The sequence below is a fragment of the Mesoplodon mirus genome (assembly GCF_964341445.2).
Source record: "Mesoplodon mirus genome assembly, chromosome: 15".
NCBI lineage: Eukaryota > Metazoa > Chordata > Mammalia > Artiodactyla > Ziphiidae > Mesoplodon > Mesoplodon mirus.
Genome location: NC_138991.1, coordinates 34,212,153 through 34,227,680, shown reverse-complemented (window position 1 = coordinate 34,227,680; position 15,528 = coordinate 34,212,153). Strand labels below are relative to the sequence as shown.

Genomic DNA, 15,528 nt, shown 5'->3' with positions numbered 1-15,528 from the left:
GGGCGGAGCCGAGGAGCCGCCCCAGAGGCGGGGCCTGGGCGGGGCCGGAGGTGGGACCTTGGGTGGGCGGGGCCTCGGGCCGCCCGAGAGGCCGCACTTAAGCACCCCTGGACCCACAGCTCAGGTGAGCCGGGACTGCGCTGTCTTTTCCGGGGCGCTAGGCGGTGACAAGAGTGGGGCAGGGAATGTGGCACCGGTACGCCCCAGCAGCTCAGAACTTCTCTCCCAACTTGGGTAGGAACTGAGGTCTCCCAGGAAGACCCCGACACCGGGCCCTTGAGCCCTTCCATTCCAGAGCTCCTTGCCCCCGGCCTGAAACTGTAGGTAAAACTTAGTAGTTTGTGCCTGTGTTCTGAGGTCCCCAGACCCCAAAGAGATAGAAACCCGTGTGGTCCAAGTCCTTTGGTAACCAAAGAGGCACAGGTGCCTAGGGAGGAGCATGACTTGTCCAACATTACCTAGCTCTGCCCATGCCTTGGCCAGGATTCTTTCCACTGATGCCTGGTGGGCCTTGACCCACAGATCCCTGACTTCAGGCAGGATCCCCATCCTGGAGCACTCACCGGTCCTGCCTGACCTTGTGCTCCCACCCATACACCTCCCTCCCCAGCAGCCAGCAGGAGCCTGGACCCCCCTTGCAGCCTGATTCCAATGGGACAGACACCCACATGGCCAGACCAAACCCCAGGTCATACCACTGTGGCCCCTTCAGCTAGGGATCCCACTGGGAGGGCAGCTAATGTGTTACAGGGCTTGGGTATTGGGGAGCCTGCAAGCCAGATGACGAAGGGGCAGAGGTGTTCATGGTTGGGAGCTTAGGAAGGGGTCCCCAAGGACATTGGGAGGGGAGGAAGCAGGAGGGTGGAGGGGGCATCCATATCTCCGCCTTCCCCAGCCATCAGCCCTCCTCCCCCAGCCTTGACGGGAACTAGAGGCCAAAGTCTGCCCCAAGGCCAAAAAATTGATTGTTTTGCAAGAAGAGGGCAGGAGTGGGACTGCGGAGGGATTGGCAGGGGAGGGCACAGCCCCTCATCCTCTAGCCTGGGCTGGGGGCTGTGTCTGGAAGGCTGAACTGAAGCCCGGACTGTGCCCCCACCCTGGGACGGGGGAGGCAGAGAAGGGCCTGGGCTCAGGCCGCCTGCCAGGGCTGATAAGGGGCCTCTTGGGGCTCCCACAAACGGTTTATCACTGGGGGTGGGGGACAGACTGCAGGGCTCAGGAGGGGGCACGAGCATGGAGCGGCTTTGGGGTCTACTCCAGAGAGCGGTAAGATAGAGTGGGGTTGGGAGACCCTTAGGCTTTCTCTCCAGGTCCTCAGTCCCCTCCCAAACCCCAAGGCTGGCCCCTCCCCTTCCCTACCTCCTACTCTCCCCTCCAGCCTGCTTCTTGGGACCCTCTCCCCTGCCTTGTGCTCATAGCACCCCGAAGTCACTGACCCTGTTATTGCCAGATTCTTCCCCATCCTCCAGGCCTCTTTCCCCTATTTCATGTCCACCACGCCCCTACAGCAAAGGTTGTCCCCAGGACCCTCTCAGACCATCTACAAGCGTGTGGAGGGCCCCCAGCAGGGGCCCCTGGAGGAGGAAGAGGAAGACAGGGAGGAGGGGACCGAGCCACCAGCCCACTTCTTCCCCATGGAGCTGAGGGGCCCCGAGCCCCTGGGCTCTCGACCAGCTCGGCAAAACCCCAGACTCTGGGCAGCAGCAGGACGAAGAGCCACCCTCTACCTGGTCCTGACAGCCCTACTGATCTTCACTGGGGGTGAGAGGCATCCCCACCCCCAGTGGAGGGTGTGGGCTGGGGGGGATATCTGGGGTCCAGAGAGGGGCACAAGGAGAATCTCCATCTTGCCACCCGCCAGCCTTTCTCCTGGGCTACGTGGTCTTCCGGGGGTCCTGCCAGGCATGTGGGGATGACGTGATGGTGGTCAGCGAGGACATGAACCATGAGCTGGGCCCGGACTCCCACCAGGGCACATTGTACTGGAGCGACCTCCAGGCCATGTTTCTGCGACACCTGGGGGAGGGGCGTCTGGAAGATACCATCAGGTGAGGATCCGCCGGTCCCATTCCAGGCCCTCAAAACCCATCATCTGCTCAGACTCAGCCTCCCTTCCTCTTCACCCGGGACCCTGAGTCCTTCCACCTGCCGCCCTGGCCTCCCTGTTCAGTGGTCCTGGGAAGGATAGAAGGCATTTGGGGCTGAGGGGAGGGAGGGCAGCAGATGACACGTTTGGAAGCTGGGGGAGCTGCCTGGTTGAGCACAGAGGGCTCCAGCGTCCACATATGAAGTGGGACGGACCCAGAAAAGGCTTGAATGCCACATTGAGGAGCTGGGGTTTGTATTTTTTTTTTTTTTTGGAGCTGGGGTTGTGACCTGTGGCAGTGGGGAGCTCTGGGGGGCTCTGAGAAGGGGGGACTTAGGGAATCAGAAAAAGAAGCAAATGCATGTGTGGGCAAAGACCATCCCCCAATCTGGGGGGTCTGCCAGCCCAGCGTGAGCAGGCTAGCGTTTCTTTTGTCCTGCTGAGGTCACCTTTTCCTACTGGGATGGAGCTGCCCGGGTAGGTCCAGAGAAGAGGTCAGGAATCATTTCTTCAGTGGATTTTCCTGGGTTTCCTAAGTAGAAAATTATATAACCTATATTTAGTGAGACGCACAGCTTCTTTTCCAATGCATATATCTTTTATGTCTTTTTCATTTCATATTGCATTGGAGAGGACATGAATTTAGGTAATGAGATAGTAAATATCCTTGCCTAGTTCCTAACTTTCATAGGAATGTTTTTCTAATACTTTGTCATTGTCGCATTGTTGCTTTTTTTTTTTTTTGAACCCAGGCCCTCAGCAGTGACCGCCAGGGAATTCCCCCAGTTAGGTTTTTAAAAGCAAATTAAGGAAGTTTCCTTCTATTCCTAACTTACTGAGACTTTTTCCCTTTCTTTTTAATGATCAGGAAAGGAGGAACAAGAATCAATTTTTTTTCAAATATTTTTCCAGAATGTATTGATATGATCACATGATTTTTCTTCTTTAACGTTTATGTAGTCATTTGTATTAATAGATTTCCTTGTCTTGATGAGATCAACATAAACTTGATCGAAGTGTATTATTATTTGTTGATACACTGCTGGATCCATTTTGCTTGAATCTGTGGCATCAACAACATGTTTTTTTGTTTTGGTTTGGTTTTTAAATTAATTAATTTGTTTATTTTTGGCTGCGTTGGGTCTTCATTGCTGCGCGTGGGCTTTCTCTAGTTGCAGCGAGCAGGGGCTACTCTTCATTGTGGTGCGCGGGCTTCTCATTGCAGTGGCTTCTCTTGTTGTGGAGCACAGGCTCTAGGCACATGGGCTTCAGTAGTTGTGGCGTGTGGGCTCAGTAGCTGTGACGCATGGGCTCAGTTGCTCTGCGGCATGTGGAATCTTCCTGGACCAGGGCTTGAACCCGTGTCCCCTGCATTGGCAGGTGGATTCCCAATCACTGCACCACCAGGGAAGTCCCTACATGCATGGTGTTCTTTGTTGTGTTGTTTTTTCCGTTGAGCAACACTTAGTAGTCTGGGTACAGCCTGAGCAAGTGGATGGTTTGACAGATCTAGGGGGTGGGGGGTGGCACTGTGGATGCCATCAAAGGGCAGGGAGGCAAGACGGGAGCAGTGAGAGGGAGCGGGCAATGACGTGATGTATGACTCTAGGTTGGTTGGGGAAGGAAGGGAAACCAGGGAGGAGCTGATAGACATGGAGAAATTGGACAGTGTGGAGTGCTCCGTGGGGTTGAAGAACAGGTATAGTGAGCCTAAGGGAGTGAGTTCCAACATGAAAAGCTCTGGTCAGGGAGTGAGATTCTGGAACTTTTAAGATTTATATGATAAACTGTGTCCTATTTATCTTGCAGTCTCCAGCACCTACCACCATGCCTAGCACTTAGGTGTTCAGTAAATTGGATCAGTATTCCAGAGATGGAGTTCTGGGGACAAGATCCAGGATGTGGCCTGGGAAGTGGCTGGCCAGGTGCCAAAGTCTTCACTGAAAGTGGATAAGTGACCAATTGGCTAAAAGATAACAGCAGCGAGGAAGGACAGAGGGTGGGACTGCTGGATGACACGGACTTTGACGGAAGAGAGTTTCATGGTCAGAAATGTGAACAGTGGAACCAGAATCACACCTTCTCTCTGGGCCTGGGTGGTATGAGAGCCTGAGCTGCCTTTTTCACATGTCCCAAAGGAGACCTAGCCTCCCAAGGGACAGCCAGGTTTCTGCCAAGGCAAAAGGTAGAAGGGGTATTCGGTGATGATGCTGAGAAGGGAAGTTTATTTGCCATGGAAAGAGCACAGGTGGAGCTGGTTGAGAGAGAGGCCATGCAGGGGCCATGCTGGCACAGGTGAGATGGAAGATCAGGGAGAGTTCCAGTGACAGCAGGCTGGCTAGTTAGGTGGTGACTGTGGAAGAAGACAGGGTGAAGTCTCCAACCAGACAAGTGACCCCAGATTCCACCGGCAACCTTGGTGTAAGGTGTCTCCATTAGGCCCAGCTGGAGGATGAGAGAGATGCAGGGCCCCTCACCTCTGCCTAGCTAGCCCTCTGGAAGAAAAGTGTTTTCATGCCTGGGGCAAAGCACAGGCCAGTGTATGTGTGGAGGGGACAGTAGGTAGACTGATGACTTTGGCCTGACCTGTGAAGAACCTAAGGGGCAGTGGACAGGACCCCTGGCTATCAGAAGCTGAGGTTTAAGCAGAAGGAGGCCCTGGAGACCCTCCAGCACAACTCTGGTAGTGATGGCAGGAGAGCCTTAAGAGCCCCTCACTGCCCGGAGCTGGGGCCACCCCACACCTCTGGCATCCTTCCCCGTCCCGCCCTCTCCTCCAGGTCCCCAGAAGTCCCTGCCCCTCTCTCCTCCCGCGCCCCCATCCCCCCTCTCCCTGCGCAGGCAAACCAGCCTTCGGGAAAGGGTAGCCGGCTCGGCCGGGATGGCAGCCCTGGTTCAGGACCTCCGCGCAGTGCTCTTGCGCCAGAAGCTGGACCACGTGTGGATGGACACACACTACGTGGGGCTGCAGTTCCCGGACCCGTGAGTGCAGGGGGTGGGGTTGGGGGGCGAGAGGGGTGGGCGGCCTGTGGGTGGGTCGCTCACCACCCCCGCTCCTCAGGGCTCACCCCAATGCCCTGCACTGGGTGGATGCCGCCGGGAAGCATGGGGAGCAGCTGCCACTGGAGGACCCGGACGTTTACTGCCCCTACAGCGCCACGGGTAACGCCACGGTGAGCACCTTCTGCCCGCTCCCCAGGATGGGGCAGCGTACGCTTTCCCTGGCGGTGGGGCAGGGGCGCGCCTCACTGTCCTCCCCATCCTCCCCTCCCCAGGGAGAGCTGGTGTACGCCCACTACGGGCGGCCGGAGGACCTGCAGGACCTGCGGGCCCGGGGCGTGGAGCCGAAGGGGCGCCTCCTGCTGGTGCGCTTGGGGGTGATCAACTTTGCCCAGAAGGTGAGGGTCCCTGGATGCGGGTTGGGGCGGAGCGGGGAGGGTGCCGGCTGGGGAGTCCGGGGATCGGCTGGCAGCAAATAGGAAGCGTCTAGGAGGCGGTCACAGAGAGAAAAGGAAGAACCAAATGGGTCGTAAGAAACCGTGGGCAGGGAACAAAATCAGGAGGTTGGGGTGGGGAACAGAAACGGGAGGGAATGTGGGGTACAGTGAGGTTTGGGGGCTGCCGAGGCACTGCGGGAGGGCAGAAGGCGAGGTCCAGGGGGTGCCCCCAGCCTCTCTGTGGATCCACAGCTGCAGATCAGAGGCCGTGCCATTCCACTTTTACTTGCTCCTTCAGCCTTTATAAATCCGTTTGCTCTGGGAGAAGGGGTCCTTTAGCCACCTCCCTTCCCCAGGTGGCCAGTGCCCAGGACTTTGGGGCCCAAGGAGTGCTCATATACCCGGACCCAGCAGACTTCTCCCAGGGCCCACACAAGCTCAGCCTGTCCAGCCACCGGGCTGTGTATGGACATGTGAGTCTCGGGGAGCCAGTAGTGCCTTCCTGTGGTCCCAGGGCTGCAGACCTGCCTAGGATGAGGCTGGCGCCCTATTCTGGGGAGTCCGGCTCACAGTTTCAGCGTGGGCAACCCTCTCCCCACAGGTGCACCTGGGAACGGGAGACCCCTACACACCTGGCTTCCCTTCCTTCAATCAAACCCAGTTCCCTCCGGTCCAGTCCTCGGGCCTCCCCACCATCCCAGCCCAGCCCATCAGCGCGGACACTGCCTCCCTCCTACTGAGGTGGGGGCCATGTGGGGACCAGGAGGGGAGGAGGCAGGGAGAGGTTGGCTGCAGCTAGCCCATAAGGTGCCTTTGGGTGAACTAGAACAAGGTGGCTCTTCTGGGTGGGCATGGCCTCTTGCCATTTGGTGAGTGGAGCTCCAGCTGTATATCACACCCACCTCTGCTGGGCACTCTTGAGCAGGACACAACCTGCACAACTGTCCAAGGCAGGCCTGGCTGCACTGGCCCCTCAGGCAGAGTACAGATGCAGAGAGCTGGAGCCAGAGGGTGGGAGGGAGAGAAAGAGTGAAGCGGGGGCTTTGGACTCTTCCATAGCCTGGGACTCTCTGCCACTTCTAACCCTTTCTGCTCTACCCCTCCCCAGGAAGCTTGAAGGCCCTGTGGCCCCCCAGGAATGGCAGGGGCACCTCCCAGTCTCCCCCTATCGCCTGGGCCCTGGGCCAGGCCTGCACCTAGGGGTCAACAACCACAGGGCCTCCACCCCCATCAGCAACATCTTTGGCTGCATCGAGGGCCGCTCAGAGCCAGGTGTGCTTGCTTATCCAGCATCACCCACACCCTGCAGCGGGGGAGCTGGGGTTAGCAGGGAGGGAGGCTGGCAAGTTGGGGATGGGCTGGAACTGAGGGGGGTGGCAGTGAGGAGACCTCACGGTTGAAGCTGTCCCAACACAGAATGGGCAGTTCTGCACAGTAGTGAGTCCCCTAGCACCAGAGGTGAGCAAGCGTAAGTTGGGTGATGTTACAGCATGAAAGGGAGGTCAGACTAGATAGATGAGCCTTTCAAGCATAACTTGTTGTGGATAACAGTGGGGAATCAAAGTGGGTTCTTGAGCCAAAGAGTGTGGTACCTAGAAGCGCTGAAGGAAGAGGCACAGGGAGGCCTGTGATGAGGCTCACATGAGGATGCTGGTGGTGGGAGTGTGAGTGGGAAGGGTTAGAGAGAGATTTGAAACCTGTCAGGACTTGGTGAACAGAGGGAGCACCCCAATCAGGGAGGTAATGGAGCCCAGAATGACCCCAGGCAATGTGAAGAGGGAGCAGCACACCCAGGAAGGGCCAAGGGGAGGAGAGGCGCTCTCTTTAGGGGCAGCAGGGATTGCAGGGCTGAGGCTGCAGAGATGTGAGGGTCCTGGAGAAATGGACCCTCCCAGGGTCGAGGGAGAAGCCTCTGGGTTCTGCCCATGTAAGAGGTGGGCCCCAACATCCCCTCCCCCAGATCACTATGTTGTCATTGGGGCCCAGAGGGATGCATGGGGCCCAGGAGCAGCCAAGTCCGCCGTGGGGACCGCCATACTGCTGGAGCTGGTGCGGACCTTTTCCTCCATGGTGAGCAATGGTAAGGTCAGGGCCTGGGCCTGGGCCGGGCAGCTGGGGTTGTGGTCTGAGCTAGGACAGGGCAGAGAGGCAGTTACGAGCACAGGCTGGAGGGTGGCCACTGAGACCTGGGCTCCAAACCTGGCTCCTCCATGTCCTGGCTGTGTGGCCCTGGGCAAGTCACTTCACCTCCATTTCCTCATTTAAACATGAAAGTCCATGTCTGAGTGAAGATTAAGCAGGAGATTCCCTATGTAAGCAATCCCCATCACTGATACAGCTGAGTCAGGGCAGACCCAGGTGAGATGGGCTGGGATGGTGGCTTGATGGGAGGGAAGGAGAGACCCCAGGGGACCAGGACAGAGGAAGACAAAAGGTGGGTCTTTGCCTGGCCCCCAGCCAAGCCCATCCTCCCTCCTTCCCCCACCCCCCCCCCGCCCCCAGGCTTCCGGCCCCGCAGAAGTCTTCTCTTCATCAGCTGGGATGGTGGTGACTTTGGGAGTGTGGGCTCCATGGAGTGGCTGGAGGTAACCTGGGGTCCTGGGCAGGTAGTCAGGCAGTGGGGAGAGGCAGGGGGATTTCATACTCCACATCCCTCACCCACAGGGCTACCTCAGCGTGCTGCACCTCAAAGCCGTAGTCTATGTGAGCCTGGACAACGCAGTGCTGGGTGAGCAGGGGCAGTGCCACCACCTGGGCCCCCTCCGGTGCACCCTGCCCTCCGGGCCAAGCCTTGAGCCCGGCATCCCTCTCCGCAGGGGATGACAAGTTCCACGCCAAGACCAGCCCCCTTCTGATCAGCCTCATTGAGAACATCCTAAAGCAGGCAAGAGCCTGGCCAGGAGTGGGGGATGAAGGGAAGCTGGTGGCCGCCAGAGCCTGACTGGTGCCCCCCAACCTGCCCCCAGGTGGACTCTCCTAACCGCAGTGGGCAGACCCTCTTCGAGCAGGTGGTGTTCAACAATCACAGCTGGGAAGCTGAGGTGTAAGTTGGGCAGGGAGGAGAGGGAAGAGAGCTGGGGGGGGGGATATGTGGGGGGACCCTGAACCCACACAGCGCTCCAACCTGCCCATCCCCAGGATCCGGCCGCTGCCCATGGACAGCAGTGCCTATTCCTTCACGGCCTTTGCAGGGGTCCCTGCCGTTGAGTTCTCCTTCATGGAGGTGAGACTTCCGGGCCCTGCCCCAGAGCAGCAGCCCCTGGGCCTGTTTGCACTGTGCCCGCGTGCCAGCCTCCGCCCTGTCCCGGCAGGATGGCCCGGTGTACCCGTTCCTGCATACGAAGGACGACACCTATGAGAACCTGCACAGGGTACTGCGGGGCCGCCTGCCTGCCGTGGCCCAGGCTGTGGCCCAGCTCGCCGGGCAGCTCCTCATCCGGCTCAGCCACGATCACCTGCTGCCCCTCGACTTCGGCCGCTATGGGGATGTGGTCCTCAGGCACATCGGCAGCCTCAATGAGTTCTCCGGGGACCTCAAGGTCCAAGACGCCAACCCTGCTCCCGGCTTCTGGCGGTGGGGGGTGCTATATTCCATTAAAGTGCTGCCCGGACCCGGGGATCTGGCCCCTCTCCCCTTGGTCTAGGGCCCCTCTGGCAACCTGGCCCCTTTACTCCTGCCCCAGTCACTAAGGCCCTAGGACCCAGCTGGTACCCGCCCAACCGCACATGTCTTCTCTCTCCCTTCATTCTGCCCCAAGCATTCTGTCCCCCTATACCTCCTCACTCCTGCCAGGCCCGGGGTCCCAGCTCCGTCCCCCAGCACCTGGACCCCCACCCTAGGCCAGGGTCATGGCCCCTGCCGCCGGCCCCAGCCCGCGCCTTCGCCCTCAGGCCCGCGGGCTGACCCTCCAGTGGGTGTACTCGGCGCGGGGGGACTACATCCGGGCGGCCGAGAAGCTGCGGAAGGAGATCTACAGCTCGGAGGAGAGCGACGAGAGGCTGACGCGCATGTACAACGTGCGCATTATGAGGGTGAGGCCCCGCCCAGCCCGGCCGTCGCCGGCCGCCCCGCCCCGCCCTCTTCCGGCGGGGCGGGGCCCCCCCTCCTCTCGGCTCTCCGCCAGTGCGCTGTCCTACCCTCGTTCCGCTTTCGTTTGTCCCTGTCCTCGGGGCGTTCCCAGTCCTGGACTCACAGTGCTTTGCTCACAGACCCGCCAAGCTGGAGCGACCACAGAGGCGGGCCCGAAAAGTGATGAGACAGGGAGGGTCAGCCCCTTAGCCACAGTCTCCCGGCCACCTAATGGCAGAACTGGGACAACCGCGCCCCCTCCGGTTCCCCACCGCCTCCTCTCCCTTCTGGAGAGAAGAAGCATGTCCACGGTGGTCCATGGTCTAAGAGGCACAGGATTATGGCTTGGGAGGTGCAAATGGTGTAAACAATTCAGAGCGTAGAGAGCTCTCTTACTTCTGGTGAGATGGATGAAACCCAGAAAGGCTGCCTGGAGGAGGTGACATGTGAAAGTTATACAAGATTATTATTCCCTCCTGCTTAGCTTTGAATACTTTGCAACCTGCACCCCAGCTCCAGTTCCAACCCATCCTCTTCCTTCCATTTCCTTACCCCAAGAACTCAACCCTGCAGCCCTTTGATCTCTGGAAATGGGTGGGTAGGGACTGTAGGCTAGGGGAAAAGTCTATAGGGCAAAATGATAAGCAGGGCCATCCTCAGTGAGTGTGGGGTGAACCGGGACCTGGCAGTGTACACATGCGCAGTTTCGGGATGATATGTCTGGCCCTTGCAAGGTCTTGTTCTTTCTCCCCCCTCCTTTTTCCTGTTGTGTCCCTGCCTGCTTCCCTTGGCATCATTCATACCGTCTTTCTGTTCATAAGCCCACCCATCTTGCTCTTTGGCCCTGGCTCCTTTCTCCTGGAATGGGCGATTCATTCTCATTCCCAGATCTTGCTTTAACCCCTGCTGTGCCAAACTCTAGAGACAAAAAAAGACACCCCCCTCACCCTATCCCTGAAGTTGCAATGTGACCCCCAAGGGATAAAGGGCATCTGTGTGTAAGGGACACGATTCAGACTCAGGGCTGGAGAGTAAAAGATGCAGGGCTTCAGAACCTCAAACAGGGCTGCGCCAGACCCAGGGAACTTTGTGGTTCTAACCCAGGGGCTGGTAAACTAGCCAGCAGGCCAAATTTGGCTTGCCACCTGCTTTCGTAAATGAAGTTTTATTTTAACACAGCCATGCTCGTTGATTTTCCTATTGTGGGGCTGCTTGTGTGCTACAGCAGCAAAGTTGAGTAGTTGCAACAGAAACAGTGTGGCCTGCAAAGCCTAAAATAGTTACGATCTGGCTTTTTCCAAAAAATGTTTGCTGACCCCTGCTTTAGACTATAATGTGGGTCTTGAGGAACAGACAGAACTTGGGTTGGCGCAAAAAGAGCATGTTTCAGGATGGAGACACCAAGAATAAGGGCATGGCAGTGCAGTAGGCCTGGCTTTCCTTGGGAGTAGTGTGTAGACCAGCAGAGCCAGAACAGAAACCCTGTGGAGGAGCGGAGGGGAGTGGGTTAGGGATCAACTATGGGGAGACTTGAATGCCAGTATAAGAACTTTGGGTTCTGGGGCTTCCCTGGTGGTCCAGTGGTTAAGACTCCTCGCTTCCACTGCAGGGGGCACAGGTTCGATCCCTGGTCAGGGAACTAAGATCCCTGCATGCCACATGGCAAGGCAAAAAAAAAAATAAAAGGATGTTTGGGTTTTGGGGGTCTGTGTATCAAGGAAATTTGGAAGGTTTCTGAGCAGGCCGGTGATGTGGGCAAAGTGGAATTTTAGGAAATACTTGGCCAGAGTGTAAATAGCTTGAAAAGGGAACAAAGTTAGTGATAGCTGAGCTCTGGGTGGGTGAGGGGATTGAACTGATGTGAGACATTTGGAAGGAAAAATGGACAGACTGGGTGTTGAGGGAAGAGAAGAAGAATAATAGCAGCTGCCATTTATTGAGGGCTATCACGTGCTAAGGCTTTACTTCACTTTCTCCCGTAGGACTCCTCCAAATCCTGTGAGTTTGCTATTATTGTACACAGTAACTGAGGCTCAGAGAGGCTAAGTGACTTATTCAAAATCACACAGTAAGTGGCGAAGCTGAAATTAAGGACCAGGCAGTCTGACCCCAAAGAGAAACTGGAAACCAAAGTCTGCCCCTGTGTCCACCCAACTCTTTTTTTTTTTTTTTTTTTTTTTGCGGTACGCAGGCCTCTCACTGTTGTGGCCTCTTCTGTTGAGGAGCACAGGCTCCGGACGCTCAGGCTCAGCAGCCATGGCTCAGCGACCATGGCTCACGGGCCCAGCCGCTCCGCGGCATGTGGGATCTTCCTGGACCAGGGCACGAACCCGTGTGCCCTGCATCGGCAGGCGGACTCTCTACCACTGCCCCACCAGGGAAGCCCACACCCAACTCTTATTCACCTTTGAGGTTGAGAGCCTGGCACTTGGGGTACGCCATGGTGCTCATGAGGGAAAGTGGGTGCGAAGGTCAAGTTTTTGGAAGAAGTTGGTGTCCACATGTGTGTGAGGCTGTGGCTGGGTACCCCCTACCCCAGTGGGGAGGTCCAGCAGACTGGGGGACAGGATTCCAGGCGATGATTTGTGGAGTAGACTTGGCAATTGTCCCCATGAGGTCCCAGTTGAAGCCAGGGGCGTGGATGAGCTCTCTAAGTGAAAGGTGGAGGACTTAAGAAGACATGAGTGTGTGAGACCACCCCTAGAGATTCTGATTCTGCTGGGGTGGCACCCATGCAATGGTAATTTAAAAATCTTCCTCAAGTGATTCTAATGTGCAGCCAGGGTTGAAAACTATTGGATTGTAGGTAATGAGAAGAGGAGAAAGTAGAGGTCGAACCCTGGGCCTGCCCACAGGTGGGAGCAGAAGGAACCGGAGAGGCTGGCAGAGAGGTGGGAGAACTGGGCTAGGAGCGCGGCCATCTCGGGAAAGACCAACAGCATCTGAGTCAAGAGGGTGAGGACCCAGAGTCAGGCACTTCATTAGGGCTGGCCTGTCCCCTTGTCGTTTGACTCTGGGTTGTGGGCATTCACGCAGGTGGGCAGGAATGACTGGGGTATGGGGAGGTGAGGAACAGCAGGACGATAGACGGTTCTTTGAGGCTTTGGGCAGGGAAGCGAATGGGTGAAGAAGAAAGATGCAGGCTTGGAAGCTCAAGGGGTAGAAAGAAAGGGATCCAACCCAAAACACAGTGGGAGGACGCATCCTACCTGACTACCGATGACGTTACAGAACGACCATTCCTGATTGGGTAGCCGAAGGGAGGTGGGACTTAAAGAGGCTGCCCAACAATATTTATTAAGCGCGCATGAGGTCCCAAGGTTGGTCTGGAACTGCTGTTCGGGCTCCAACCTGATCCCCTTCTCGGCGCAGGTGGAGTTCTACTTCCTGTCCCAGTACGTGTCGGCGGCCGACTCACCGTTCCGCCACATCTTCCTGGGTCGCGGAGACCACACGCTGGGTGCCCTGCTGGACCACGTGCGGCTGCTGCGCTCGAGTGGCCCCGGGGCCCTTGGGGAGGAGGCCCAGGTGGCGCGGGGCCTGGGCTTCCAGGAGAGCCGCTTCCGGCGCCAGCTGGCCCTGCTCACCTGGACGCTGCAGGGGGCAGCCAACGCGCTGAGCGGGGACGTCTGGAACATCGATAACAACTTCTGAGGCCCGTGGGCTGGTGGGGGCGGGGCACATGCCCCTGCCCCCTGCCGAGAGCGCCTGCTCTCCCTTCGAGTGATTTCTGGGTGACCGAGATGCCTGTGCACCACCTCCCATTACTGACTCATTTTTAGCCCTTACCGTACCTCCAAGGGCCCCAGTAATGACGCCAACGCAGACACCCACACACCCCAGGCCCTGCAACGTAGGAGTAGGTGAGCAGTGCCTTCCATAATGGGATGGTCATACTGTCAGGTAATCAGGGAGCAGCATCTGCTCTGTCAATCACAGCCCCTTCCTCTTCGGGAGCAGGGTCCCCCCTCTACAGCTAGAGACCACTCTGGAAGGTTTCCTAGGCCCTGGAACCTGGCCAGCCTTCTTGGTGGGAAAGATCCGCTGGGACCATAACTTTATGGCCAACCCATGTCCTGCAGTGGGAGGGGCTGGTGTTTGAACCTCAATAAACCACCTGTGGCATCTGTTGTTTACAGGCACTTTTATGCATCTTCCTCACCCTCACCTCACCCAGTCATCCCTCCCTTGAGAGCTAGGGAAGGGTTAGGCAGAAGGGGCCAGAGAGGATGCAAGTGGGAATGCTGTCTCCATGGGGAAAGGAGCTGTTCCTGTTACCTAAGGAACTAAGAAAACTGCCTGAGGAAATAAGGAAGGCCCTTCTCCAAAGACCACCACGGCGGGGCGGGGGGGGGCGGGGGGGGCGGGGGGGGCTGGCTCTGTACCTTCTCCTGGGACCAGGGACGGCTACATAATTTGCAAGGCCTGGTACGAAATGAAAATGTGGGGCCTCTTGTTCAAAAAGCAAGATTTCCCTGGTGGTCCAGTGCTTAAGACTTTGCGCTCCCAGTGCAGGGGGCGTGGGTTCAGTCCCTGGTCATGGAACTAAGATCCCGCATGTTATAAGGCGCAGCCAAAAAAAATTTTTTTTTTGTTTTTAAAAAGCAAGAACAGGGCTTCCCTGGTGGCGCAGTGGTTGAGAGTCCGCCTGCCGATGCGGGGGACACGGGTTCGTGCCCTGGTCCAGGAAGATCCCACATGCCGCGGAGCGGCTGGGCCCGTGAGCCATGGCCGCTGAGCCTGCGCGTCCGGAGCCTGTGCTCCTCAACGGCAAAGGTCACAACAGTGAGAGGCCTGTGTACCGGAAAAAAAAAAAAAAAAAAAAAAAAAAAGTCTGTGTCCCAAGCCCCTCCCACCCCTATAGCTGCCCTTCATAGCTTTGTCTCAGAAAGCCTCCTGATCCCGCTGACAACAAGGCCTTTTCCCAGCAGATATCCGCAAGATCATTAATGTGCGATACCTCAGATGCCTTTTGGGGTCCTGGGCACAGACAGCCCAGTGTGGGTGGTTTTGTGAGGGGTTTGCTGGGCCGCGGGGAGAGCCCTCCTCACATCCTAGACACAGGCTGCCATTCTCTGCACAGGATCAGGCTCACATGTCACCGGGGCCAGTTCTGGGTGTGGGAAGGGCAAGGTCCCCAGGGCAGAGGGGCAGCTCCCAAGGCCCCCAAAGTAAAGCTGGAACAACTGATAACCTTCCAGCAGCATAACAGACTGAGTCTGTCTTAACGTTATCTTGCTAATTTTTGTCCCCAATCAACAAACTGCCAGTGTCATTGGCTTCCCTTCTTCCTTTCCTCCCCTCTCGCCTTACATCTGAAGGAGGGCTGGAAGCCTGCCTTTCAAGGAGCCTATTCTTTTCCTTTGCCCTAACTTCTCCTGCCTGGTTAGGCTGATGTTATGGCAGGCAGTGCCATCTGTCCCCATCTTGTCAGAGACCTTGGTGTTTCTGACCCACAGGGGCTGAGGTCAAAGGAAGAGACAAAATAAAAGCAGGTAAAGGGACAAAAAGGCAGAAGAGGATTCTGGGGGTGGGGGTCGGGGGGAAGCCCCCAGGCAACCCTGGCAAGAGGCTCTGATGGCTCAAGATGGCAGGACCTGAGTTCTATAGCAGGTGGGAGTAGGTGGTATTGGGGTCTGTTTCTTTTTAGCTTAAGGTATGTTGGCTTCGGGGCGGGATCCTATCCCTAGGATAGGGCTAAGGGGGATCTTAAGAATCAACTTTCCCAATTCCCTCATTTTAGAGGCAGAAACTGAAGCTCAGAGAAATTAAATGACTTGCTCAAGGTCACACAGTTTTTTTCGGTGCAGCACCAGGCCTAAGACCCTGATCTTCTAAATCCTCACTGGGTCTCTTCGTTCCCCAATGTTCGAGGTCCCCTGGGAGTAGGAGGAACTAGAGGAGAGAAGTGGGAAGAAAGGGGCATGTTCCTTACA

At 57.2% G+C, this 15,528-nt stretch overlaps 1 protein-coding gene across 1 annotated transcript; it reads left to right on the top strand.

Annotated features, from left to right (window-relative positions):
* Positions 1-339: 339 nt before the first annotated feature.
* On the top strand, positions 340-13,723 carry TFR2 (transferrin receptor 2). Its single transcript, XM_082644865.1, has 19 exons — positions 340-688; positions 1,206-1,266; positions 1,509-1,761; positions 1,862-2,048; positions 4,928-5,068; positions 5,148-5,259; positions 5,362-5,484; positions 5,880-5,996; positions 6,125-6,264; positions 6,632-6,795; positions 7,484-7,603; positions 8,026-8,108; positions 8,188-8,251; positions 8,340-8,407; positions 8,490-8,566; positions 8,662-8,746; positions 8,835-9,062; positions 9,415-9,555; positions 12,965-13,723. The coding sequence occupies exons 1-19, from the start codon at positions 669-671 to the stop codon at positions 13,244-13,246; spliced, it is 2,466 nt and encodes an 821-aa protein (XP_082500991.1). The 5' UTR covers positions 340-668; the 3' UTR covers positions 13,247-13,723.
* Positions 13,724-15,528: the final 1,805 nt, after the last annotated feature.

Excerpts from the sequence above, each read along its gene's own strand:
- TFR2 (XM_082644865.1), top strand. The coding sequence starts at position 669 with ATGGCCAGACCAAACCCCAG. Across the intron at positions 8,747-8,834 it reads TTGAGTTCTCCTTCATGGAG|GATGGCCCGGTGTACCCGTT; the intron begins GTGAGACTTCCG and ends CTGTCCCGGCAG. Across the intron at positions 9,556-12,964 it reads ACAACGTGCGCATTATGAGG|GTGGAGTTCTACTTCCTGTC; the intron begins GTGAGGCCCCGC and ends TTCTCGGCGCAG.